The 25,704-nt window shown below is 49.4% G+C and overlaps 1 protein-coding gene across 1 annotated transcript in view; it reads left to right on the forward strand.

The window, feature by feature from the left end:
• The first annotated feature begins 1,653 nt into the window (after positions 1–1,653).
• LOC111161403 (spectrin beta, non-erythrocytic 4) overlaps positions 1,654–25,704 on the forward strand; it is a 68,708-nt gene continuing 44,657 nt past the window's right edge. The window contains exons 1-12 of the mRNA XM_022525019.1: positions 1,654–1,825; positions 14,468–14,619; positions 15,749–15,922; positions 17,886–17,977; positions 18,943–19,023; positions 20,182–20,297; positions 22,104–22,216; positions 22,312–22,499; positions 22,574–22,691; positions 22,957–23,115; positions 23,702–24,004; positions 24,260–24,410. Of these exons, the coding sequence (XP_022380727.1) occupies positions 1,654–1,825; positions 14,468–14,619; positions 15,749–15,922; positions 17,886–17,977; positions 18,943–19,023; positions 20,182–20,297; positions 22,104–22,216; positions 22,312–22,499; positions 22,574–22,691; positions 22,957–23,115; positions 23,702–24,004; positions 24,260–24,410 (1,819 nt within the window). The remainder of the gene's footprint in view (positions 1,826–14,467; positions 14,620–15,748; positions 15,923–17,885; positions 17,978–18,942; positions 19,024–20,181; positions 20,298–22,103; positions 22,217–22,311; positions 22,500–22,573; positions 22,692–22,956; positions 23,116–23,701; positions 24,005–24,259; positions 24,411–25,704) is intronic.

Below are 25,704 nucleotides of genomic sequence, written 5' to 3' on the forward strand. Positions count from 1 at the left end.
TTCCTTCTCCATTCAATTGGGTAATGGCTAGGGCTCTTCCTGGAGCTGACAGCTCACCAAGTGTTAAGTACCTCCCCATCCCCAAGTATCCTCCACCGAGGAAACAGCTGTTTTAACAGGGAGAGAAACTGAGGCAGAGAGACCAAGTTAAAGCGGAAATAAAGCAGGGCTTGAACTCATGTCTGTCTGACTCCAACACAGGCACTTTGGTTTGCCAAGATATGTGACCAGAGGAATAATAATAGCAAGGACCATGTATCAAGGGCTTGCATGAACCAGATACCATGTTCCCTGCATTATTAACTCATTTCATCTACAAACATCCCTAGGAAATGGGCACTGTTACCATTACCGTTTTACAGATGAACAAACTGAGGCCTAGAGAGAGGAAGTGACTGGCCAAGGTCGCACAGGTGGTAAGTAGCAGCCATGCGCCGACTTACAGCTTTCCACGGAAGGAGAGAAGAATAACAGGGGATTTTGCAGTGTCCACCAAAAGGGACAACCTCCACTACTCTGACCAAGACCTGGGCCCTGCTTTCCTACAATCTGAGTTGTCAAATGTCTGAGTTTTTGAGAAGGACAGTGATCTCCCCACCATTCCCTCCTTTCTTAGTCTTGGAATCAGGGAGCCTGGAGGGAGGAGGAGATGTATCTGATGTCTCCCACCCCCTTAAATTTCATATTTGCAATCTGGCAGTGTTCTAGAGCCTAGCTCTGGATCCGACAATATGTCAGCTTGCTGTTGCCACAATAATGCTGCCTAAGGAACCACCCCCAAACTCAGTGTCTTAAAACACTGAGCGTTTATTTAACCATCAAGTCTGAGGTCAGTGACTTAGGCTGGCTCAGCTGGCCTTATGCTTATGTGTGGGATGTGGTGTTGGGAGCGGTGTTGGTGGCTATAGGTGGCCTTGGCTTTAGTGACTGGGCCCTTAGACCAGGACTATGCCAACAACGTTTTCCTCACCCTCACAATCAAGCACAAGCAAAAACATGTGGTCTCTTGAGTTTTAGGCTCAGAATTCGCTGGAAATTCAGAATTTCCCCCTAATCCTGTTGATCAAAGCTAGTCATGGGGCCAAACCCAGAGTCAAGGTTGTCAGGGGACACTCCTCTGATTTCCCCATCCCTACAGTAGAAGAACGGTCAGGAATTATATGGCAAAGGACAAGGTTATAAGGATGAAAAATTGGGGCTGTTTAATGCAATCATTTGATCACAGTACCTGCATTTGAACTCTGGCTACCCACTAGCTTTGCGACCTCCTCTCTAAAATAGGCCAAAGACTAGCCTATCTTTAGGGAATTAAACTTGTGGGAATTAAATAAGATAATGCATATAAAGTCCTGGGGACAGCACAAATGCTCGATAAATGTTAATTCTTGTTCTTACTGCATTGGAGAGTTCTACTGATAACAGTGTCATCGTTCTAACAATAATACAGGGACAGTTTGGTGAGCCCCTACCCTGCGCCGAGTGCTAAGCTGGGTGCTTTGCCACCGCCCTGAGAAGTGGCCTGGGCGAAAGTGACTGTCAGTAGTAGTCTGTCTACTTGAAAGACAGGGAAACTATTAGAAGCAGGACCTCTGAGCTCAGGCTCTGTTTCTAGCCTAATGAGCCTCTGCTTCTCCCCAGGCCTCACCTTCCCCGATGGCGCAGGTTCCAGGCGAAGTGGACAACATGGAGGGCCTCCCGGCCCCCAACAACAACAACCCTGCAGCCCGCTGGGAGAGTCCTGATCGGGGCTGGGAGCGGGAGCAACCAGCAGCCTCCACAGCGGCCACATCGCTCTTTGAGTGCTCCCGGATCAAGGCCTTGGCAGGTACCTGGAGGAGGGCTGGGTGAGAGGGAGAAGGGAGGGGAGGGGAAGAGGCTGCTGGGCTGGTGTCTGGGTACCTCCTCGGTCAAGAACCTTGGTGGCCTGGAGGATGGGAAAGAGAGTCACAGACCCTTTGCATGTGAATCTCTAGACCAGCAGCATCCAATGAATGGAACGTTTCTCGGTGACAGGAAAACGTTCTCTATCTGTGATGTCCAATATATGAACCACTAACCACTAGTACTTGTGGCTGTAAGCACTTGAAGTGTGGCCAGTGCTTCTTGAGGGACCGAATTTTTAACTGTATTTCGTTTTAATTAATTTAAATTTAAATAGCCACATGTGGCTGGTGGATACTGGCTGGGGCGGGGCTGCCTTAGAAAAGTAGAGTTCAGAAATGTGGGATTTTATAAGCATACTTCCTTAGAATCTCAAGATGTTGAAATACTAGAGTTTTGGACCTTGGAATGTCATGCTCAGGGATTCTTCCAACTTGAGGCCTTTAGAAATGAGGTTAAGCATCTGCCTTCGGCTCAGGTCATGATCCCAGGGAACTGGGATGGAGCCCTGCGGTGTTGGGCTCCTTGCTCAGCGAGGAGTCTGTTTCTCTCTGCCTGCCACTCCCCCGACCTGTGCGCTCTCTCTCTGACAAATAGATAAATAAAATCTTTAAAATAAATAAATATGAAAAACAAATCAAAACTATGAGCAAAGACCCCAAGAACCTTCAGAGCCATGTAACTTCATAATCATTAGCCTTAAGCCTTTAAAATATTAGACCCTTGGGACCTTTGTTATCTTGGGAACGCAGAATGTTAGAAACAGAAACTATAGATTGTAGTAATCATGAAATCTTAAAACCCTAAGGTTGGAATCAGTTCCCTGAGAATCTCAAGAATTTTAGTAACTCAACATTTGACAATCATGGGATCTTTGCTACTAAGATTCTTGGAACTTCATAATTTTAAGATTTTGAACAGTGATGTCCAACTCGAGGGCATCTGGGCAACAGGTGACAGGAATGAAAGAGTAGACTGGGGATCATGGTCAGCTGGAAAGCAGTGCCCTGAACACCGGCACCAGCCATGGGGAAACGTGGGCCCCAGATTGCTAGCTGTGATGTTTATCCAGAATTTCCCAATTGAAAAAAAAAATCTGTATGTGCCACAAAGTCTGAACTAATATTAATTCACAGATTGCCAGCTTCCTGTGATTGAGAAACTAGAATGGTATAAAATGTATTTTCGGAAACTTAAAATCATAGTATCAGACGGGGCATCTGCGTGGCTCAGTGGGTTAATGCCTCTGCCTTTGGCTCAGGTCATGATCCCGGGGTCCTGGGATCAAGCCCCGCATTGGGCTCTCTGCTCAGCAGGGAGCCTGCTTCCCTTCCTCCCTCTCTGCCTGCCTCTGCCTACTTGTGATTTCTGTCTGTCAAATAAAATAAATAAAAATCTAAAAAAAAAACATAGTATCAGACTCTTTGAGCCTTAAAAACTATGATCTCATCCACAAAATATTTATTCAGTGCCTGCTCTGTGCCTGACCTGTGTTGGACAATATGAGGGACATGATGGTGACTGAGCCAGCCCCTAGGGCTCCCAAGCCACTGAGAGAGTTAGATCCAGCCAGAGAGTGATGACCCTGAGTGGTCAGGGCCTGGATGGTCTGGGAAGGGAAAGCACAGATGATGCCCCTGCTTCAGTCCAGGGGACTGCCCTGGAGGAAGCCAGAGGGCTTCCTGGAGGAGGAGGTACCGAAGATGAGCCCCAAAAGGATGAATAATAGTGAACTCTGGGGTGGAGAGTGGAAGAGTATTCCAGGCAGAGGGAACAGCATATGTAAGACCTTCAAAACTTGGGAGTGGCTAGATCGAAGTAATGAGGAAATGATAGTGAGAAAGGAGGCAGTGGGAGTCAGAGCCTGAGGACCCTATAAGCCACCATGCAGGGTGTGAGGGCACTGGAGAGCTATGGTAAGAGTTTAAGCAGAGGTGGAATGTGGTAATGTGGGGATCAAGGACTCTTCGCATCTGAGAAGAACATCAGTGCCAAATACCACAGACAGATAAACATCCAGTCCAGGGAAATAATTGGTTCCCTGTAAGAAAAAAAAAATTCTCATACACTCCCTGTGTCTACTTAAATTATTATATCTATAATTTTCCTAAATGCAACAAACCCACAACTCTGTTTCTGTCTCTCATGCCTACAGTTCTCTAAAACTAAAACACGTTATACTGGACTCCAGAACCAAAGTGCAAAATCAGTTAACAGTCAGCTTGGGGCACCTGGGTGGCTCAGTTGTTAAGCGTCTGCCTTCAGCTCAGGTCATGATCCCAGGGTCCTGGGATTGAGCCCTTTGTCGGACTCCCTGCTTGACAGGGAGTCTGCTTCTCTCTCTCCCCCTGTCTCTTCACCCAGCCCATGCTCACTCTTTCTCAAATAAATCAATAAAATCTTTTTTAAAAAAGATTTTATTGATTTATTTGACAGACAGAGATCACATAGGCAGAGAGGCAGGTGGGGGTGCGGGGAGCAGGCTCCCTGCTGAGCAGAGAGCCTGATGCAGGGCTTGATCCCAGGACCCTGAGATCATGACCTGAGCCAAAGGCAGAGGCTTTAACCCACTGAGCCACCCAGGTGCCCCAATCAATAAAATCTTTAAAAAAAAGATTCAGCTTAAAGTAACTTCAGGATGCTGTTTATGCTGTTTAAATGATGTTGCTGCTCAAAATCCTTACATTGTGACATAGATCATTAGGGTGCATTTTCTTTTGCATCCGTTTCCTTATAGTTTTTCTCTCATGCTTTTTCTCTATTCAAATTATAAGTCCAAACCTTTGAGCAGAGTCCTGAGTAACATGCTTTTGTAGGAACACGTTTGAGAAAATTGTCTGGACCCCATGCTCAAGAGAGTTCCATTAATGATGTTCCCCAGTTTGTGGCTTGTTGTCCTTATCAGTCTATGGGAGGATCCTCTCCTCCTCTTCATCTGTTCATTTACTCTCTTTGCTTTTTAACATTTTTAAAAAAGGAACCTCTATGCCCAACGTGGGGCTTGAACTCAAAATCCCAAGATGAAAACTCTTGTGTTCTACCAACTGAGCCAGCCAGGTGCTCCTATTCCCACATCTCACACCAATGCCTTCTCCCCTATGGGCAACCATTCTTTTTTTTTTTTTTTAAGATTTTATTTATTTATTTGACAGAGAGAGATCACAAGTAGACGGAGAGGCAGGCAGAGAGAGAGAGAGAGGAGGAAGCAGGCTTCTTGCTAAGCAGAGAGCCCGATGTGGGACTCGATCCCAGGACCCTGAGATTATGACCTGAGCCGAAGGCAGCGGCTTAACCCACTGAGCCACCCAGGCGCCCATGGGCAACCATTCTAATCATTTGTTTGTTTGTTTGAAGAACAGTCTATCTGCTTATTTTTATTTTTTTTTTAGAGAGAGAACATGCATGCATGTGATCTAGCGGGGTTGGAGGAGGGGCAGAGAGAGAGGGAGAAAGAACCCCAGGCCGGCTCCACACTCAACACAGAGACCACTGTGGGGTTCGATCCCACCACCCTGAGATGAAGACCTGAGCTGAAATTAAGAGTCAGTCACTTAATCGACTGAAACATCCAGGCCCCCCCCCAATTCTGATAGCTTTTTTTTTTAAGATTTTATTTATTTATTTGACAGAAAGAGATCACAAGTAGGCAGAGAGGCAGGCAGAGAGAGAGAGAGGAGGAAGCGGGCTCCCCGCTGAGCAGAGAGCCTGATGTGAGACTCGATCCCAGGACACTGAGATCATGACCTGAGCCGAAGGCAGAGGCTTAACCCACTGAGCCACCCAGGCGCCCCCATTCTGATAGTTTTAATGCAAATGATTATCTTTGCATGCCGATGATTTTGCAAAATGTGCATTGCTAATTAGTGCGCATGTATACATATATTTTAACTGTTCATTAAAGTATGACATGCACACAAAAAGGCAGATAAATCGTGAGTGTCCAGCATTTCCACAGGTGAGCACCCTCTGGTAACCAATCCCCAGATAAGGAAACAGAATATGACTGCCCCAGCGAAGCCCTCCTCGGGCTGCCTCTCTCACTACATCGCAAGAGTAAACACTATGCTAACTTCTTTTTTTTTTTTTTTTTTTTAAAGATTTTATCTGTTTATTTGACAGAGATCACAAGTAGGCAGAGAGGCAGGCAGAGAGAGAGAGGAAGGGAAGCAGGCTCCCCGCTGAGTAGGGAGCCCGATGCGGGGCTCGATCCCAGGACCCTGAGATCATGACCCGAGCCGAAAGCAGAGGCTTAACCCCCTGAGCCACCCAGGTGCCCCAACACTATGCTAACTTCTAAGAGCACACCCTGGTTAGGCTGGTGTTTGAACTTCATATGAATAGAATCCTAAAGCATGTACCCCTTTGTGTCTGGCTTCACTAACTCACCACTGTGCTGATAAGATTCGACCGTGTCTCTCTGTCCTTGTTGGGTCTCCCTTTTCATTGCTGTATAGTATTCTACAGTGTGACTGTGCCATAGTTTATCCATTTACAGGTTGATGAGGATTGGGGTTACTCCTCTTTTAGGGTTATCCCAAGCTAAACTATTGCAAACCCGTAATTCCCGGTATTTCAAACTATTACAAACTGTTGCTTCTTTAAATGTTCTACTACAGTAACTTTTTGGTGGGCGTAAGCCTTCATTTCCACCCAGGAGGGAAAGTGTTGGGTCATAGGGTAGGTGTATATCAAACTTGAGTGGAAACTGCCAGTTTGTGTCATTTTGTATTCCCACCAGCTGTGTATGAGGGATTCACTTACTGTACCTCCAACCCTTCGGATGGTCAGTCTTTTTTATTTTAACCGTTCTGATGCGTGTGCATTCCATCGTGGTTTTAATTTACATTTTCCTGGTCACTAATAACAACTAGTGAAGTTGACTGGCTTTTCATATGTTTTGTTTTGTTTTTAAAGATTTTATATATTTATTTGACAGACAGAGATCACAAGTAGACAGAGAGGCAGGCAGAGAGAGAGGAGGAAGCAGGCTCCTTGCTGAGCAGAGAGCCTGATACAGGGCTAGATCCCAGGACCCTGGCAGAGGCTTAACCCACTGAGCCATATGTTTACTGACTATTTGGATAGCTTCCTGTGAAGTGCCTGGTCAAGTCGTTTGCCTATTTGTATTTTAATTTTCCTGCCTTTTTCTCATTGTTTTATGGGAATTCTTATATATCCTGGGTACAAGTCCTTTGTCAGATAGATGTGTTGTGAATATTTTCCCCCACTGTGTGGCTTGTCTTTTTATTATTTTAAGGTTGCCTCTTGATGACCAGTGTTTCTTTTTTTTTTTTAAGATTTTATTTATTTATTTGAGAGAGGGAGAGACGAGAAGGGGGAGGGGCAGAAGGAGAGGAGGAACCAGACTCCCTGCTGAGCAGGGAGCCTGATAATGTGGGCTTTGATCCTAGGACTCCGAGATCAGGACCTGACACGGAAGGCAGAGGCTTAACTGACTGAGCCACCCAGGCTCCCCAATGTACAGTATTTCTTAATTTAAATATAGTCTAATCAAATCATTAATAATTATTTCCTGTGTGGCTAACACTTAGTGTTTGAAGAAATCTTTGCTTACTTCAAGGTCATAGAGATTTTTTTTTTTAAGGAAACCTTTTTTTTTTCTTTTAAGATTTTATTTATTTATTTGACAGAGATCACAAGTAGGCAGAGAAGCAGGCAGACAGGGGGCAGGAAGCAGGCTCCCCGCTGAGCAGAGAACCTGATGTGGGGCTCGATCCCAGGACCCTGAGACCATGACCTGAGCCGAAGACAGAGGCTAAACCCACTGAGCCACCCAGGCGCCCCTGGTGATATTTTTTGATGTTTTCTTCTAAAGGTCTTATTTGATCCTTTCACATTTAGACTTATAAACCAGCTGATATTTACTGTATTTATTACTGTGTACAGTGTGGAGTGTCAGTCAAGGTTCTTATTTTTGCCACATGCATATCCAGTCAACTCCATTTCATTTATTGAAAAGACTTTCTTTTCCCTAACTGAACTGCAATTTCAAGGTTAAAAATCCGAGAGTTCTATGTACATGAATTTGTGCATGCAAACATTGCTAACTGGTGAAGGTTTTAGCATATTCTAGATCGCAGGTTTTTGTTTTTAAGTAAGCTCTATGCCCAACATGGGGCTTGAACTCCCAACGCTGAGATCAAGAGTCCCATGCTCTACCCACTGAGCCAGCCAGATGCCCCTAAGATTGCAGTTTTTGCATTGTTTCCCCATTCAGCACTATGCCTTAATACTCAGCCATGTGGGGGCACCTGGGGGGCTCAGTCGGTTAAGAGTCTGACTCTTGATTTCAGTTTGGGTCATGATCTCAGGGTCCTGGGATCAAACCCTGGGACAGGCTCCCCATTGAGCATGGAGTATGCTTGGGATTCTCTCTTCCTTTTCCCTCTGCCACTCCCCACTTGTGCCCTCTCTCTCTCAAGTAAAATAAAATAAAAATCTTAAAAAAAGGAAAGGCTCAGCCATGTGGCGGTGTGTGCATCAACTTTACTGCTCGTAACTGCTACATGGAGGCTATAGTATGAACTCACCGTATCCAATTTTCCCAGTGATGGACAACAAGGCTTTCTCGAACCCCCAACCTGCCCCTACCGCCTACCCCCCAAATAACATTGCATTGGACATCCTCCTCCATCCTCCCTATAAACCAGCATGGAAAAGTTTATAGGACTTAAGCACAGGGAAATAACTGCTCTGTCATGAGGGTTTGCCCTAATTTCATTTGACTCTGATGGCTTCCAAGATGGCTGCCCCAGTGTGTAACTCCCACCAGCAGGCACATTTCCACCACTACTCATGGCTTCCTAACTTTTCTCAGACCAGTAGCCAATCATCATTGACATGCTAAGTGTCGCTATAGCCTTTCCCCTTAACCCACAATGGATAAAAGCATAGTTAGTTATTCCTCAGCTCTGTGAAAGTCTCAGTGTATGAAAGAGAAGAATATGTTGAAACCTTATTCTAAGGAAATGTGTTTTGCCTCTGACTAGTGACTACCACAGCAGAGAAGACATATAAATGACAACTCACGGGACGCCTGGGTGGTGTGGTTGGTTAAGCGTCTACCTTGTGCTCAGGGCATGATCTCAGGGTCCTAGGATTGAGTTCCGTGTCAGGCTTCCTGCTCAGCAAAAACACTTCTCCTTCCTCTGCCAAATAAATAAATGCAATCTTAAAAAATAGTTATATAAAAAAATGACAACTTATTATGAACACAATGGCAGGGGTAGGACGGTTGTCATTTGGTTTGGACAGCTAGAGTCGTGGCAGGAAGCAGATGGCTCCCCTCAAGGGGGTAAAATTGAGGAGAACTTAATGAAGGGACTAATTACAGAGGTGTGGCCAAGGCTATGGGAACCTACAAGGCCAGTGGACACCCCAGGGACTGGGGCAGGGCAGGGAGTGGTGAGGGCTCCCAACTTGGGGGTTTAGAGAGAGGAACCAGGTGCTGATGTAAGCAGGGAGGGAATAAATCTCTCAGCCCTTCCTTTCTCCTCTTTTTTTTTTTTAATTTAATTTATTTACTTGCGTGATCGAGAGAGACCATGCAGAGAGAGAGGGAGAATCTCAAGGAGACTCTCAGCTGAGCACAGACCCCAACTCGAGGCTCAGGGCTCGATCTCAGGACCCTGAGATCATGACCTGACCTGAGCCCAACTCAAGAGTCAGACACTCAACCAGCTGAGCCACCCAGGTGTGCTACCCCCTTCTCCTCTAATCTCCTGCTAGCCAAACCCAACACAGGGTCTGAGGCCTTTGAGCGCTGCAGAGCTCATTCGTACCAACCCCCACAGGCAGTCTCCCCGGGCCCAGAGCATGTGCAGAACAGTAGAGGCAGGCACCCGAGGGGCATGGTAGACAAACACACTCACCAGCACGGTAAACATTCAGTGTCATCTGAGGTCAGAAGGGGCACTTGGGGACATACCTGGTTTCACCTCCACTGTGGTTTTTCTTTTTTCTTTTTCTTCCTTAATTTAAGGTTTCTTTATTTAGGGGCACCTGGGTGGTTCAGTCGGTTAAGCATCTGCCTTCGGCTCAGGTCATGACCCCAGGGTCCTGGGATTGAGTCCCGTATCTGGCTCCCTGCTTCTCCCTCTCCCTCTGTTGCTCCCCCTGCTTGTGCTTTCTCTGTCAAGTAAATAAATAAGTAAACAAATAAAGAAAGAAATAAAATCTTAAAAAAAGAAAAATATTTATTTGAGAGAAAGTGAGCACGCATGCGAGTGGGGGGAGGGGCAGAGGGATTGAATCTTCAAGCTGACTCCCCGCTGAGCGTGCAGCCTACTGTAGGGCTGATCTCACAGCTCGTGAGATCCAGGATCTGAGCTGAAACCAAGAGTCCAAAGCTTAATTGACTGAGCCACCCAGGTGCCCCACCCACACTGTTTTGTTTCTTTTTTTTTATAGAGTTTATTTATTTATTTGACAGAGAGAGAGAATACAAGCAGGGGGAGTAGCAGAGGGAGAGGGAGAAGCACGATCTCTGCTGAGCAGGGAGCCTGATGCGGGGTTCCATCCCAGAACCCTGGGATCATGATCTGAGCCGAAGGCAGATACTTAACTGAATGAGCCACCCAGGTGCCCCCAATAATTAATTAAAATAAACAAGATAAACAAGTAATTTAAAATAAACAAGTAATTTAAATAAACAAGATATTTCTTATGGATTTACTATTAATTTCTGCATACTCACTTTCTTTTATTTTTTTTAAAGGTTTCATTTATTTATTTGACAGAGAGAGAGAGATCACAAGTAGGCAGAGAGGCAGGCAGAGAGAGAGGGAGAAGCAGGCTCCTCACAGAGCAGAGGGCCCGATGCAGGACCCTGAGATCATGACCTGAGCTGAAGGCAGAGGCCCAACCCACTGAGCCACCCAGGCACCCCTGCGTATTTACTTTCAAATGAGAAGTAAACATTCAAGATCTTGTTTAAAGTTAAAAAACAAAACAAAACAAAACAAAACAAAAAACAGGACAGTCAGTGGATATTTTCTAGCAATGTACGTATGTTTTCACTGCCAGAATCACATGCAGTATTTAATATTACAAAAAGGGCGTTTGGCTGGCTCAGTTAGTGCAGCATGAGACTCTTGATCTCCGGGTCATGAGTTCGAGCCCCATGTTGGGGGTAGAGTTTACTTAATAACAAAAATAATATCATGGGGCACCTGGGTGGCTCAGTCGTTAAGCCTCTGACTCTTGATTTCAATTCAGGTCATGATTTCTGGGTGGTGGGATCGAGCCGCGTGTCTGGTTCCGTGCTCAGTAGGGAGTCTGCTTGGCCCTCTCCCTCTGCTCCTCCCCTCTACTTGCTTGTTCGTGCTCTATCTCTCATAAATGAATAAATAAATAAAATCTTTATAAAAAATATTACAAAAGGTAAATTTTTTTAAAAGATTTTATTTATTTATTTGACAGAGAGAGAGATCACAAGTAGGCAGAGAGGCAGGCAGAGAGAGAGGAGGAAGCAGGCTCCCTGCAGAGCAGAGCTCCCAATGCGGGGCTCGATCCCAGGACCCTGAGATCATGACCTGAGCCGAAGGCAGAGGCTTAACCCACTGAGCCATCCAGGCGCCCCACAAAAGGTAAATTTTTAAAAAAAATAAATTATTGAGAGATTTCAAACAGTTAAAAAGGGAAACAGACTGGCTATTCAAATCTTGCTTCCTGCACTAATAGGAAACTTAGAAGTATGATAATTAAGTTATTTAGTAATGAAATGCATACTGTGCCCCTGAGCCGTTGCAACAGACCCAGCAATGCAACGCCTTAAAGGAGATAGAGGTTTATGTCTCCCTCCTGGATAATTCTGACACGAGCAGCCTCATGGGCAGGGGAGGCTCTGGTCCAAGCAGTCAACCTTCTTCTGTCCTGTGCCCTGTGGACCTTGTTTTCAAGCCTGTGGGAGTCGGGGGAAGAGAAAGGAAGGCCAGGTAGTAGCTTCCTGATCTGGTAACACTTTAAATTGGGAAATAATCATAGATCCAAACAAAGTTGCAGAGAAAGTACAGATGATAAAAAGACTCACCGAGGGGCGCCTGGGTGGCTCAGTTGTTAAGTGTCCAGCTTTTGGTTTCATTCAGCTCAGGTCATGATCGCATGGGTGATGGGGTACTCAGCATAGAGTCTGCTTGTCCCTCTCTCTCTGCCCCTCCCTGGCTTGTTCTCTCTCTCTCTCTCTCTCAAGGAAATAAATAAAATCCTTTTTAAAAAATAAAAAATAGGGGCGCCTGTGTGGCTCAGTCGGTTAAGCATCTGCCTTTGGCTCAGGTCATGATTCCAGGGTCCTGGGATCGAGTCCTGCATTAGGCTCTCTGCTCAACGGAGAACCTGCTTTTCCTTCTCCCCCTGCCTGCTGCTCCCCCTGCTTGTGTGTGCTCTCTCTGTCAAATAAATAAATAAAAATTAAAAATTAAAAATAAATAAAAAGATTCACCCAATTTAAAAATGGGCAAAGGATTTGCATAGACGACTCTCCAAGGAAGATACACAAATGGCCAATAAACACATGAGAAGAGGTTCACCATCATTAGTCACCAGGGAAATGCAAATCAGAACCACATTAAGAGACCGGTTCATACCACTCTAATGGCCATGATCAGATAGGAAATAGCAAGGAGTGGTGAGGATGTGGGGACACTGGGACCCTCGTCCATTGCTTGTGGGAATGTAAAATGGTGCCGCCACTTTGGAAAACAGTCTGGCAGTTCTTCAAAAGGTTAATCCTAGAGGCGCCTGGGTGGCTTGGTCAGTTGAGCATCTGACTCTCGATTTCAGCTTATGGCATGATCTCAGGGTCCTAAGATTGAGCCCCCCCCGCCCCCATTGGGCTTTGGGTTAAGCAGGGAGCCTACTTGGTATTCTGTCTCTCTCTCTCCCTCTGTCTTCCCGCTGTCTGTGTGTGCTCTCTCTCATAAGTAAATAATAATTTTTTTTTTAAAGGTTAACCATAGAGTTAACATAGAGCCCAAGTATTTCACTCCCAGGTATATACTCAAGATAACTGAAAACATGTGTCCACACAAAGACGTAGGTACCCAAATGTTCATAGCCGCATTATTCATAATTGCCACAAAGTGGAAACAACCCCAATGTCCATCCGCAGGAGAATAGATGAGTAAAATGCAGGCTGTCCACGGAATGGCTATTATTTAGCCGTCAAAAAGAAATAAAGTACTGACACACGCCACAACACGGACGAACCTTGAGAACGTGACACTAAGCGAAAGAAGCCAGACACCGAAAAGGTCATATATTGTATGATTCCATTGATATGAAATGCCCAGAATAGGTAAATCCATAGAGACAGAAAATAGAATAATAGTTTCCTAGGGCTGGGAGAAGGGGGAATGGGGAGCGACTGCTCCTGGGCACAGGGTTTTTTCTTGGAGGGATGAAAATGTTCTGATATTAGATGATGATGCGGGTTGCACAATCCTGTGAAAATACTAAAAATCACTGAATTTATGCTTTGAAAGGGTGAATTTTATAGTATGGGAATTATAGTTCACACTAAAGCTGTTGTTAAAAAAAATAGGATGGGCACTTGGGTGGCTCAGTTGACTGAGTGTCTCACACTTGATCTCAGCTCAGGTTTTGATCTGAGGGTAGTGAGTTCGAGTCCCGTGTTGGGCTTGGTCGAGGAGGCTACCTAACCAGCTGAGCCACCCAGGCGCCCCTTGGTGGAGCCTACTTAAAAAAGAAAAGGTAGTAGGAGAGGTTCCCAAGCAATGTCTTTGTCAGTGAGTCAGCAGTTGAGCAGCTGCACAGATTCCTCCGCCCCCTCCTGTTGGCAGTCGCTTGCCTACTCTGTGCCCTAGGGATGTGGGAAACTCAGGGTCCAGCTGGCAGTCCAACTACCACAGGGTGGGGGTTCGGGTGTGTGTGTGACATGGTTCCTGTCCTCAGGGTGAATTCTTACTAGCATATTCCTTCCTCTTCATCCCTCACACCTGGTCAGTGCCAAGTCTTATTTTTTTCATCTGTGACTAACTCTTCAGTATGTCCCCTTCTCCCATTCCCAGCTTCTGCCCTCTCCACTTGTCCTCTCTCTCCAGAATGGCTTCCCCAGTCTCCCCCACTGAGCTGCCATTCTTGCGCTCTCTGACCTACCCTCCCCACTCTCCACGGCACAACTAAAACACAACTCGCATTCTGCCCCACCCCCTCCTTAACTTTCCATAGCTCCCTAGTGTAGTATCTGTGCCCCCAGTAAACTGAGCTCTGGGAGGGAAGGCCTGTTTGTATTCAGAGCCTAGAACATAGTAGGTGCTCAATTATTGATTGACAAAATGAACAGGGCCAACTGGATGAGAGTCCAGGAAGACTTCTTGCGGGAAGTGGCATCTCAGGAAAGCTTTAAAGGACCTGTCTCCAGGTGGGCAGCGAAGGGTTTGTGCAAAGCTTTAAAGGACCTGTCTCCAGGTGGGCAGAAGGGTTTGTGCAAAGCCCTGATTGTTGCAAACTGGGCCAAAACAGCGTTTGGGCCCGAGTGGAGGGCTGGGGAGAAGCTGCAAGGGGGAGGTACTGGGGATTCGGGAGCTCCTCAGAGCCCGTCTTTCAGATGAGCGCGAGGCGGTGCAGAAGAAGACCTTCACCAAGTGGGTGAACTCGCACCTCGCCCGAGTCGGCTGCCACATCGTGGACCTCTACGCCGACCTCCGCGACGGCTTTGTGCTCACGCGGCTCTTGGAAGTGCTGTCCGGAGAGCAGCTGGTGAGGGGACCTGAGGGCCTGGGGGAAGGCCGCGACCCTGGGAGAGGGGCTGGGTTATCACAGGGTCGGGCTAACGGATACCTGGAACATCCAAGAAGGCCCGGCGGGTTTGCGGCCTCCGTACTCAGGTGGGTGGGGCTATGGCCCAGAGGTGGGGCTTGAGTGAGCCTGGGGGCGTGGCTGCGAACGGAAGTGGGGATTCGGTGGAAGGTGAAGGCGGTGGTTCCTGCGGCCCCTGGGCATGGGGTGGGGAGGAGCTCTGTTGGAAGGGGTGGGGCTATCGGAGAAGGGAGGGGCTTTATTAGAGGGGGCTGGCCTGCGTAGCGCCGTAGCAAGACCGAGGGTTATAAAATAGGGGCAGGACCCTGTTGCAGGGTGTCGATGGGTGAGGGTGCGGTTGTCATCGGAAGGGGAGGCCTAGGTCATGGAAATCTGGGGAACCAGACAGAACTCTGGTGTGAGTTTGGCTTGTGGTATCGGTTGCCGTTGTATTTCTGGGCGTGGATGAGGCTTCATCGCAAAGGGTGGGATTCTGACGGAACTAGAGATTTAGTAAAGGAGCTCAGAAATCCTAAGTGGCCTGGCTAGAGAATAGAAACAAAGGCCACTGGAAATGCTAGCGCTGTAAACAAGGAGAGACCTGGGGGAAATGGGCGAGGCTCTTGGCAAGGACCTGAGAGAGGGAGGCGCGGGGGGTGGGGTGGGGTTGGGGGTGGGGGTGTGTGACCAAGGATCCAGTGGCCAAACCAAGGTGGCCTGGGGCAGACCTCCATGGGGAGGGGCGGGAGTAGGGTTACTGGCTTGATAAGAGGTTTGTGTCAGGTCGGAGGAGGAGCTTCAGTTAAATGGGTGGAAACAGGAATTAGAATGAGCCTAGAAGGGAACGGGCTCTTAAGAAAGGGTCTGGCCAAAAAAAAAAAAAAAAAGAAAAGAAAGAGTCTGGCTTTAGGAAGGGGCAGAGCTTCTTTTAAAAGGATGGGGTCCCTGGTCCTCAAAAAGACTGCGGGGGCGTGGCCTGAGCTTGGGCACCCAGGGGGCGTGGCTATGGGGCTGGCCTCTTTGGAAGGGGTGAGGCCGAGGGCCCAGTGTTCTTGGCCAGGCCGCCCCCCCAACGCCCCTGCCACCCTAGCCAAGACCCACGCGCGGTCGCATGAGGATCCACTCGCTGGAAAACGTGGACAAGGCGCTGCAGTTTCTGAAGGAGCAGCGCGTGCACCTGGAAAACGTGGGGTCGCATGACATTGTGGATGGGAACCACCGGCTGACCTTGGGGCTAGTCTGGACCATCATCCTGCGCTTCCAGGTGATCCCCAAGTGACCCCGGCCCGGTCTGCTCCCCATCGTGTGGCCTTAGGAGGGCGTCCCCCATTCACTCCCCCCACTTATTCACTCATTCATTCCAAAAATTTTTCCAAAACGATCCAGGAACCCTAATCCCCATGGTGGGAAGGGGGTGAACATGATGATAAAAATAATATCATTATCTGGGACGCCTGGGTGGCTCAGTTGGTTAAGCAGCTCCCTTCAGCTCAGGTCATGATCCCAGCGTCCTGGGATCGAGTCCCGCATCGGGCTCCTTGCTCTGCAGGGAGTCTGCTTCTCCCTCTGCCACTCTGTCTGCCTGTGCTCACTCTCTCTCTCTCTCTGACAAATAAATAAATAAAATCTTTAAAATAAAAATAAAAATAATATTATCACCACCATCACTATGATCATTTACATATTTTTTACTTTGTTCTAGGCACTGTTCTAAGCATTTAAAAGCCCAACAACCCCATAAATTAGGTACTGTTTATTATGTTTTACCATAAGGAAAGTGAAGCCCAGAGAGGTGAAGTAATATGTCCAAGGTCACACAGCTGGGGAGTGGAGCTGGAATTCAAATCCAGGCAGTTTTGCTTTAGTTCAGAAACAAAACCGACAAATTTTCTTTTCTTCTCCTTTTTTTTAACCAAAAAATTTTCTGCCTCTATGGAGCTTACATTGTGGTGGGGGAGACAGACAGTAAAGAAACCCTTAAATACATAGAACAAGAGATGGATGAGAAAAGGATCAGCTCTAGGTAAGAGTTATGCAGAAAAGGTTATGATAAAGCAGTAAAAGAAATACAAAACATCAGGTTGATGAGGCTGAGATTGTAGACTCAATGGTCAGAGAAGGGCTCTCTGGGAAGCTGATGGCTACATGACATGAAGATGAAGGAAGAAAGCATTCCAGGCCAGAGGCACAGCATGTGCAAAGGCCCTGACTAAGTTGGGAAGGAGCTGGAATGCCAGAGGTATAGGAGAGCCACTGTGGCTAGAGAATGGGAGGCAAGGGGGAGCCAGGAAGGAGATGAGGTCAGAAGGGTTGACAGGGCCTAGGTGATCTGAGATTAGCGGTTTTGATTTTATTCTGTTTGAGATGGGGAGAAATTAGAGAGTTTTATCAAGAAGATAGACATAAGGATGCCTGGGTGGCTCAGTCACTTAAGAATCTGCCTTCAGCTCTGGTCATGATTCCAGGGTCCTGGGATCAAGTCCCATATAGGGCTCCTTCCTAAGTGGGGAGCCTGCTTCTCCTCCTGCTTGTGCTCTCTCTCTGACAAATAAATAAGATCTTTAAAAAAAAAAATCAAGTGGTTGGTGAAGACCTCACTGAGAGGTGACCAATGAATCAAGACCTCAAGTTGGGGTGGAGCCATGTGGGCCCCTGAGGGAAGGAACAGGCAGTGCAAAGGCCCTGAGATGGAAGGACACTGGTGATTTAATAAAGAGGACAGCAGGTCTCTAAGACAGAGCAGAGTAGGCTGTTGAAGATGAGGTCAGAGACATAACAAGGGGAAGTTTACTTTTGCCGTGAGTGAGACCCACTGAGGGTCTCGAGGATGGGAGGGAGGCATGTGATCTGATCTGAGGGCTCACAGGGTCCCTCTCTGCCGTGAGAACAGATTGTGGGGGAGGAGCAGAGACACCAGCATGGAGGTGACTGCGCTAGCCCAGGCCCAGAAATGATGGTGCCTTGGATCAGGAAGTGAGCCAGATGCCAAAGTTTGGAGACGTCCCTGAAACTGACACCGTAATCCACAACTGCCTCTCCCAACTGTAGATGTCCCAGCCCACCCCAGGTCCCACTCTCACACTCCTGAACCCCCAGCCCCAGCCCGAAGCTCCCTCTCCCATCTCTTCTGTCACCTGCCACGCCCCCACCCCCCAAAACGGGGTCTGCCAGTGTCTCCCAGGCTCATGCCCTCCTGGTCCCAGCAGCCATGTTTTGTATCCTCACAGATTCAGGTAATCAAAATCGAGACTGAGGACAACAGAGAGACCCGCTCAGCCAAGGACGCCTTGCTCCTGTGGTGTCAGATGAAGACAGCGGGGTAAGCACACTCCCCACGTGGCGCCCCCACCAGGCAGACAGGGCCCTAACCTAATCTGGAGGGTTCCTTCTGGGACAGGAATGCAAGGGGGCAGCCCAAGTCCTTAGTGTCAAAAGTTGCGTCTGAAGTTAATGAACTGCTGGATAAAATACGTCCACTCTTCTGACCTTGACAATAAACCCATGTAACAATCTGGAAGGCCTGGTTCAAATTTAGAACTCGGGCTCCCCAGAAAGCAATGTTGGAGAGTAGTGGACTGCCCCCAGCTTGCTCCCCTCCATCCCCCCCACCTCCAGAGGCCTCATGTGCAGCTGTTTGGATACCCCAGCTCTGTTCCTGAGCTGTGGCCACCCCCCTGACCCTGAAAGCAACCACCCTTCCGCTTAAGAGGGTCCACCCTGGGGCTCAGGCAGATCCAGAAAGAAGTTCCAGCTTCTGGGGACCTTTGCTGGGGCTGAGAAGGGAACTGTGCAGACTCTGTTGGGAGGTCCCCAGGACGCTCAGTGCTCTGTCCTGTGGGAGGGGTGTGGTCTGGAACTTGGGCGCCCTCTGGAGAGCTGCCCCGGGATGAAGGGGAGGCAGGTATGGACGGAGACTGGGCTTTCTCTGATGTTCAGCCTTCTGGGGCTGGTGGGCTCTCTTGTAGTGCTGTCTTTCCTGGTGTCTTGTGTTTACCTCTTTGTCCGCTTTTCCTTGTTCTTATCTCTCCCTCCCGCTTCTCTCACTCCTCCTGGCTCCTCCCCTCCCTCCTTTCTTTCCCCGTCTCTGTCTATATCTTGTTTTCTCTCCCTCTCTCTCTCTGTCTTTCCATCTCCCTGCCTCAATGGATCAATCGATCAATTGATCGATCTATCTATTGTCTATCCACCCACCCATCCATCCACCTCTGTCTCTGTCTCTTTCTCCCTCCCATTTTTTCCTCCTGTCTCCCTCTCTGCCTCTGTCTCTCCCTTCCATGCTGCCAGTTACCCTGAGGTTAACATCCAGAATTTCACCACCAGCTGGCGGGATGGCTTGGCCTTCAATGCTCTCATTCACCGGCACAGGTACTGCCCAGCCCCGCCTTGCCCTGCCCTCTACCCTGAGTCCTGTGGGTACAAGCCCGCAAACATGTGCATGTAGACGACCCATGTAGACTTGAGGACCCATCCCTTCACACACATGCCCTTCACACTTGCACAAGGCACACACCCCCTATCTTCCCAACTTAGTTCAGGCCATGTACTCTGTGTACACGCGGAAACACACGTGCCCTCACACAGATGTGTATACACACTCACTCATGCGCATACATGGCTTGCGCCTGCTGCTTCGATGCCCCCAGGGTGGAGAGCTCACTTCCCCAGGGGCTGTCCTCTCTGGTGTGTGCGTGGGGGCCCCCCTCTCAGCAAGTCCTTCCTCTAGATGAGCCCCAGAGCCCCCCTAATGCCTTTCACCCACCTTTCACACCCCCACGCCTGGTGCTGAATTGGCTGAGGGGTTGGCATCCAGACAAACTGCACCCACATCATGATCATACACATGGCAGATTAGGGAAACTGAGGGCCAGAGCCTGGGAGGGACTTGCTCTGGTGTGGTGGGAATGGAACCCCAGCTTTTTCTGCTATAGACACGTGTTCACTCTCAAGCCTTGCCTGTCACACATACACACTCATATACATGGGGACACCCAGCCCCACCTCCACAGCCAGAAACCCACCAGCTCTACCCGATGGCAACATTTACTGAGCGCTTCCTTTGTACCCACCATGGTTCTCAGTGCTTTCCAATAAGTCACTTAATATTCAGTGAGCCCATGAAGCAGATACTAGTATTATCCCCATTTTATAGAGGAGAGAACCGAGGCACAGAGAGACAAAATAACTTACCCAGCATGACAGCCAGGAAGTGGCTGAGATGGGGTTTGGGCCCAGTAGACCGACTGTAGACCTCACACTTCGCACTGCCGTGTGCTACTGTTTAGAAACACACCCAAGTAGACATGTAAGCCTTGTGAATGCAGTCATGCACATGCTCTCATGCTGTTCTCACAGCCTCAGATAAATGCACAGACATGCACCAGCACACACAGGTTTCTCTGGGCCCAGGGGGCGCCCCTCCTGCCCCTCGCTGTGTGTGGGGCTCAGACGAGGACGTCTTTCTGCCCCCTTGCCCACTGGCCCTGGAGCCTGCCTGCTGCCTGCCCGCTCTGTGCCCCTGCCCAGGCCCGATCTCGTGGACTTCAGCAAACTCACCAAGTCCAACGCCAACTACAACCTGCAGAGAGCCTTCCGCACGGCTGAGCAGCACCTGGGGCTGACACGTCTGCTGGACCCTGAGGGTGAGCCCTGCACGGCCCCAGCTAGACTTCCCCTTGGGGGGACTCCCGACCCCAGTGCCATCCCAAACTCCGCTCCATCCTGCTGCAACACCATAGGAACCCAAGGCCTTCCAAGTCCCAGCTCCCTCCCACCCTCTCCCCTTCCTCATCTCCAATCCCTCCATCTCCCCATCTTCCTGTCCCTTCCTTTGGCATCTCCATCTCCAACTTCAGCCTCATCCCCCTTCCTGTCTCCAGCTGAACCCCCTCCCCTTCCCAACCCCCTCCTGATTCAGCTCCCCTCAAGCCCAACCCCCTCTCCCTCCCTGACTCCAGTCCCAGCCCCAAAGCAAAGCCTGCCCCCAACATGATCCCCATCCCCTGACTTCAGCCTTGCTCCTCATCCATGATCATGCCAACACCAGTCCCCCAATCTCTGGAGTAACAGCTGTTCCCCTTCTCTGAGCATCTACTCTGTGCCAAGCCCAGGGCCGGGAATTTAATGGAAACTTCTCCCCTCATCCTCACACTGACCTGGTTGGATAGAACTTATCCATCCTGTTTTTAAAGGGATAGAAATGAAGGCTCAGAGAGGTGGAGTCCCTTGCCCAGGGTCACACAGCAAACCGGCAAATGGGACTTGTGATAGCTGGATTCTGTGCTCAGGGCCTGGCACATAGAAGGTGTTTGGTGGCTCTTGGTTTCAGGAGTTGGTGAAGAGTAAAGGCCAAGTGTAATATTGTGCATTCAGTGGGCAAATCGAAATGACAATCGGAATTCGTGAAGTTTCTCCTCTGTGCCAGGCTAGTCTTTCTAATACTTATGGTGCTCCCAGGTGGCAGGTGCTGTGATTATCCTTCCTGTTACACTGGGGAAACTGAGACTCAGAGAAGTGAGGTCTGTTTCCTAAGGACACACGTGAGGAAGTAGTTGAATAGGGATTTAAGCACATGCTGCCTACAAAGCCCATGTCCTTGACCTCTGATCTCCTACATCACTTATATACTTCATAAATATTTATGGAGTTCCTACTCTGTGCTGGGCATGACTGAGACAATGGTGAAAAAAGACAGCCATAGGGCCACCTGGGTGGCTCAGTCAGTTGAGTGTCCAACTCTTGATTTCAGCTCAGGTCATGATCTCAGGGTCACGGGATCAGGGCCCACCTAGGGCTCTGCAATCAGTGGGGAGTTTGCTTGAGGATTCTCTCTCCCTCTCCCTCTGCCCCTCCCCTTGCTCACATTCACTTGCACATGTGGTCTCCCTCTCACTCTCAGAAAAATAAACACATCTTAAAAAAAAAAAAGGCATAGCCTTTGTCCTCCTGGTGCTTAAAGTCAAGCTAAGGACATGATCACATGAATGAATATTTAAGTACAAATTATAACATCCAGGAGGCAGTGATAAGATGCCATGAGGAAGACTAACAGGGATAACCAACTCTACACATGCTGAACAGGGAGGCTTATCTGAAGAAATGTAAGTTGAGTTGAGACCTGGAGGATGAAAGGGAGCTAGGCACACAAAGAGGGGACATTGTTCTACCTAGTGAAAACAGCATGTGCAAAAGCCCTGAGGCAGATGGCAGAATGGTATGAAATAATTATGGATCGTTTCTCTGTGGTGGCTTGCATGTGTCAGATACTGTTTAATCCCATGAGGCAGATCCCCATTTGGCAGATACAAAAATTAAGAAAATTAAAATTAAGAAACAGAGAGGTTAGTTATCTTGGTCACACAGCTAGTAAGAGTGGGTTCCCCCTCCCTCTGCCCGATCCATGTCAGAATGCTCACCATCATGCTCCCCCACTCTCTTTTAACCCCTAGATGTGAACATGGAGGCTCCCGATGAGAAGTCCATCATCACCTATGTGGTCTCTTTCTACCACTATTTCTCCAAGATGAAGGCCCTGGCTGTGGAGGGGAAGAGGATCGGGAAGGTCTGGGAGTCTAGGGATGGGGTGGGTGGGAGCTTGGGAACCACTTGGAAGCATATCTGGGATGAGGCTGACCCCAGCTTCCTTTGCTGGGTCAGGTCCTGGACCAGGTGTTGGAGGTGGGGAAGATCATTGAGCGCTATGAGGAGCTGGCGGCTGAGCTGCTGGCCTGGATCCACCGCACAGTCGGCCTTATCAGCAACCAGAAGTTTGCCAACTCACTGAGTGGAGTGCAGCAGCAGCTTCAGGCTTTCACAGCCTACTGCACCCTGGAGAAGCCAGTCAAGTGAGGCCCAACTCAGGAGAGAGGGTGGCAAGTGGCGGTGTGGGGGTGGGGTTCCTGAGCTCCAGCCCCTTCAGGTTTCAGGAGAAGGGGAACCTGGAGGTGCTGCTCTTCAGCATCCAGAGCAAACTGCGTGCCTGTAATCGTCGCCTCTTTGTGCCTCGGGAGGGCTGTGGCATCTGGGATATCGACAAGGTGAGGCTGAGAATGTCGGGGAGAGGCAGGGTTGCTCCGTGCGGGTGTGTAGGTTGTGCACTGTTCAAGGCAGCCATCTACATTGTAGATACCACGGACTGGATAATCATCCTGACAATTTTCCAGCAGGGAAGTGTCATGAAGGAGCAATTTTTTTTCCCAGTTTACACAAAGGTGCTGCTTTGAGTCACTTCAGACAGAGAGGCCAGGGCCATTAAAATGTGGGGTGGTGTTGGGGTCTGACTGCTTCCTCCTGTCTCCCTAGGCATGGGGCCAGCTGGAGAAGGCAGAGCACGAACGGGAGGCTGCTCTGCGGGCTGAGCTGATCAGGCAGGAGAAGCTGGAACTACTGGCCCAGAGGTTTGACCACAAGGTTGCTATGAGGGAGAGCTGGCTGAATGAGAACCAGCGCCTGGTCTCCCAGGTACTGCATGCAGGGCTTTGTTCTGGGGGAGAAGGAGGGAGGGCAGGGCTGGTGACCCTGGGACCAGAGAGGGAGATTCGATCTCCAAAGCAACTGAGAAGTGTTGGATTAGTCTCCTAGGTGGCAAATGAGGGTGGGAAGGGAGAACTGGTCTCCTAAGTGAGCAGTGGGGGAGGGGAGTGGGCCTAATCTCCAAGGTAACAGGAGAGTTAGGTTGGTCTCCAGGGTAACTAAAGAGGACAGAATTAGTCTCTTCAGAAATAGGAAGAGTATTTAATTAGACTCTTAGTGACAGAAGAGGTTGTGTCTGGTGTCCAGGGTAACTCAGGAGGATAGACTCAGTCTCCTAAGTAACAGGATACAGTAGGCCTGGTCCCTAGTCTCTAGGGCAATGGTAGGATGGGGACTGTTTCCTGGGTGACGAGTTTCAGGCTAGAAATGTGATGGAGACGTGCGGCTGGTCTCCAGGGGAACAGAGGAAGAGGGGGCTGGTCTCCAGGGTAACTGGGGATGCTGGGGGCAGGGGCAGGGTAACAGGTGGATGGCTGGGGCAACATGGGTAACTGTCTGCCCTGCCCTGCCCCAGGACAACTTCGGGTATGAGCTGCCGGCGGTGGAGGCCGCCATGAAGAAGCACGAGGCCATCGAGGCCGACATTGCGGCCTACGAGGAACGGGTGCAGGGCGTGGCCGAGCTGGCCCACGCCCTGGCGGCCGAAGGCTACCACGACGCCCGGCGCGTGGCGGCCCAGCGTGACAGCGTCCTGCGTCAGTGGGCCCTGTTGACCGGGCTGGTGGGGGCCCGGCGGACGCGGCTCGAGCAGAACCTAGCCCTGCAGAAGGTCTTCCAGGAGATGGTGTATATGGTGGACTGGATGGAGGAGATGCAGGTAGGCGGGCCCAGGGGCCGAGGGTGGGCGTGGCGGGCCGGGAGGGAGAAGGAGGGCCGTAGTAACTGCAAGGGTTGTCAGGGAGCTGGAGAGGGTCGGAGAGAGAGAGAGATGCTGACAGGGACACGGAGACTGAGACGGAGATCAGAGTTCAAGAGATGGGCTGGAGGAGTAGAAGAGTGACGGGGCAGTGCAGGGGTGGGACCGGCCTGTCCCGGATGCCAAGCATGTGCTCAGTGCTGCCCCCTCTGGTAGGCTCAGCTGCTGTCCCGCGAATGCGGGCAGCACCTAGTGGAGGCCGAGGACCTATTGCAGAAGCATGGACTGCTAGAGGGGGACATCGCGGCCCAGAGCGAGCGGGTAGAGGCGCTCAACGCTGCTGCCCTGCGCTTCTCTCAGCTGCAGGGTGAGTTTGGGCCCTGGGGGTGGGGGTGGAGACTGTCAGGGCTGGTGCCTGTAGAAACAGAATGACTCCTAAGAGACAGTAGGAAGGAGTGAGCTCCCTGTCTTTGAAGGCAACCAAGCACAAAATAGGATCACACTCCATTGGGGATATCATGGGGAAAACTATTACATGGAGTGGAGGTTAGACCACGTGACTTTTTCCTGCTTTGAGATTCTGCAGTAATAGGTACATTCTTATCGAGCACTTATTTTGTGCTAAGCCCTTCACAGCTATAGGTCAGTGAATACCATAAAAAGACTGTGTAAGGTAATATATAGTCAGGACCTGTTTGGCAGGAACTGACAGAAATATCAGTTCTCTTTTTCTTTCTTTCTTTTTTTTTTTTAAAGATTTTATTTATTTATTTGACAGACAGATCACAAGTAGACAGAGAGGCAGGCAGAGAGAGAGGAGGGGAAGCAGGCTCCCCGCCAAGCAGAGAGCCTGATGCGGGGCTCGATCCCAGGACCCTGAGATCATGAGCTGAGCTGAAGGCAGATGCTTTAACCCACTGAGCCACCCAGGCACCCCAGAAATATCAGTTCTCTTAAGGAGAAAAGGAGAGTCATGGAAATGTCCAGAGAGGGGCAAGTTTGGCTTCAGGCATGGCTGGATCCAGGTACTGTCCAATGATGCTTCTAAGACTCCATCTCTCTCACTGTAGTGTCTATGTTTGTGTCACTGTTGGGCCATCTCTCCCCTTGTGGTATAAATCTGGGATCATTCAGCCCCGTGTTTACATCCTAGCAACTGAGGAGACCCAGCAGGAGACACTCCTCCTTATGGATGTTTACCCCAGGAAGCTCCATCTGTCTTCTCCTTATGAGATATTGGTGCCTGGTAGCAGCCAGCGGCCACACAAACAGCAAAGAGGCCTATGTGTGTGTGTTTGTGGGGGGGTGTTGTCATGGTGATGGGAGGCTGCACTGCCTGATATGTGGTCCAGAGATTGGCCTCCTGATCTGCTACTTCTTAGCTGATCCTGGGCAAGTAGCTTCCCTCTCCAAAGCTCAGTTTCTTCATCTATAAGATGGGGCTAATAAAGATACTGCCCCAGAGGATGGCTGTGAGGTTGAAGCGACACTGGGCCAGGGCCAGAATCAGGTCTGGATACACAGATGCCTGTTGCTGTTGATAACTCAGTTGGATGCCTTGGTATTCAGGTCAATTTCACTGAATGTCCAGAATTCCAGAAATGGCGCGGTCCATCTAGGGCAGTGTCTCTTACAGTGTTTTGACCCAGTAAGAAATACGT

This window comes from Enhydra lutris, unplaced genomic scaffold, assembly GCF_002288905.1.
Source record: "Enhydra lutris kenyoni isolate GAN:26980312 unplaced genomic scaffold, ASM228890v2 scaffoldscaffold85, whole genome shotgun sequence".
In the NCBI taxonomy this organism is placed as follows: domain Eukaryota; kingdom Metazoa; phylum Chordata; class Mammalia; order Carnivora; family Mustelidae; genus Enhydra; species Enhydra lutris.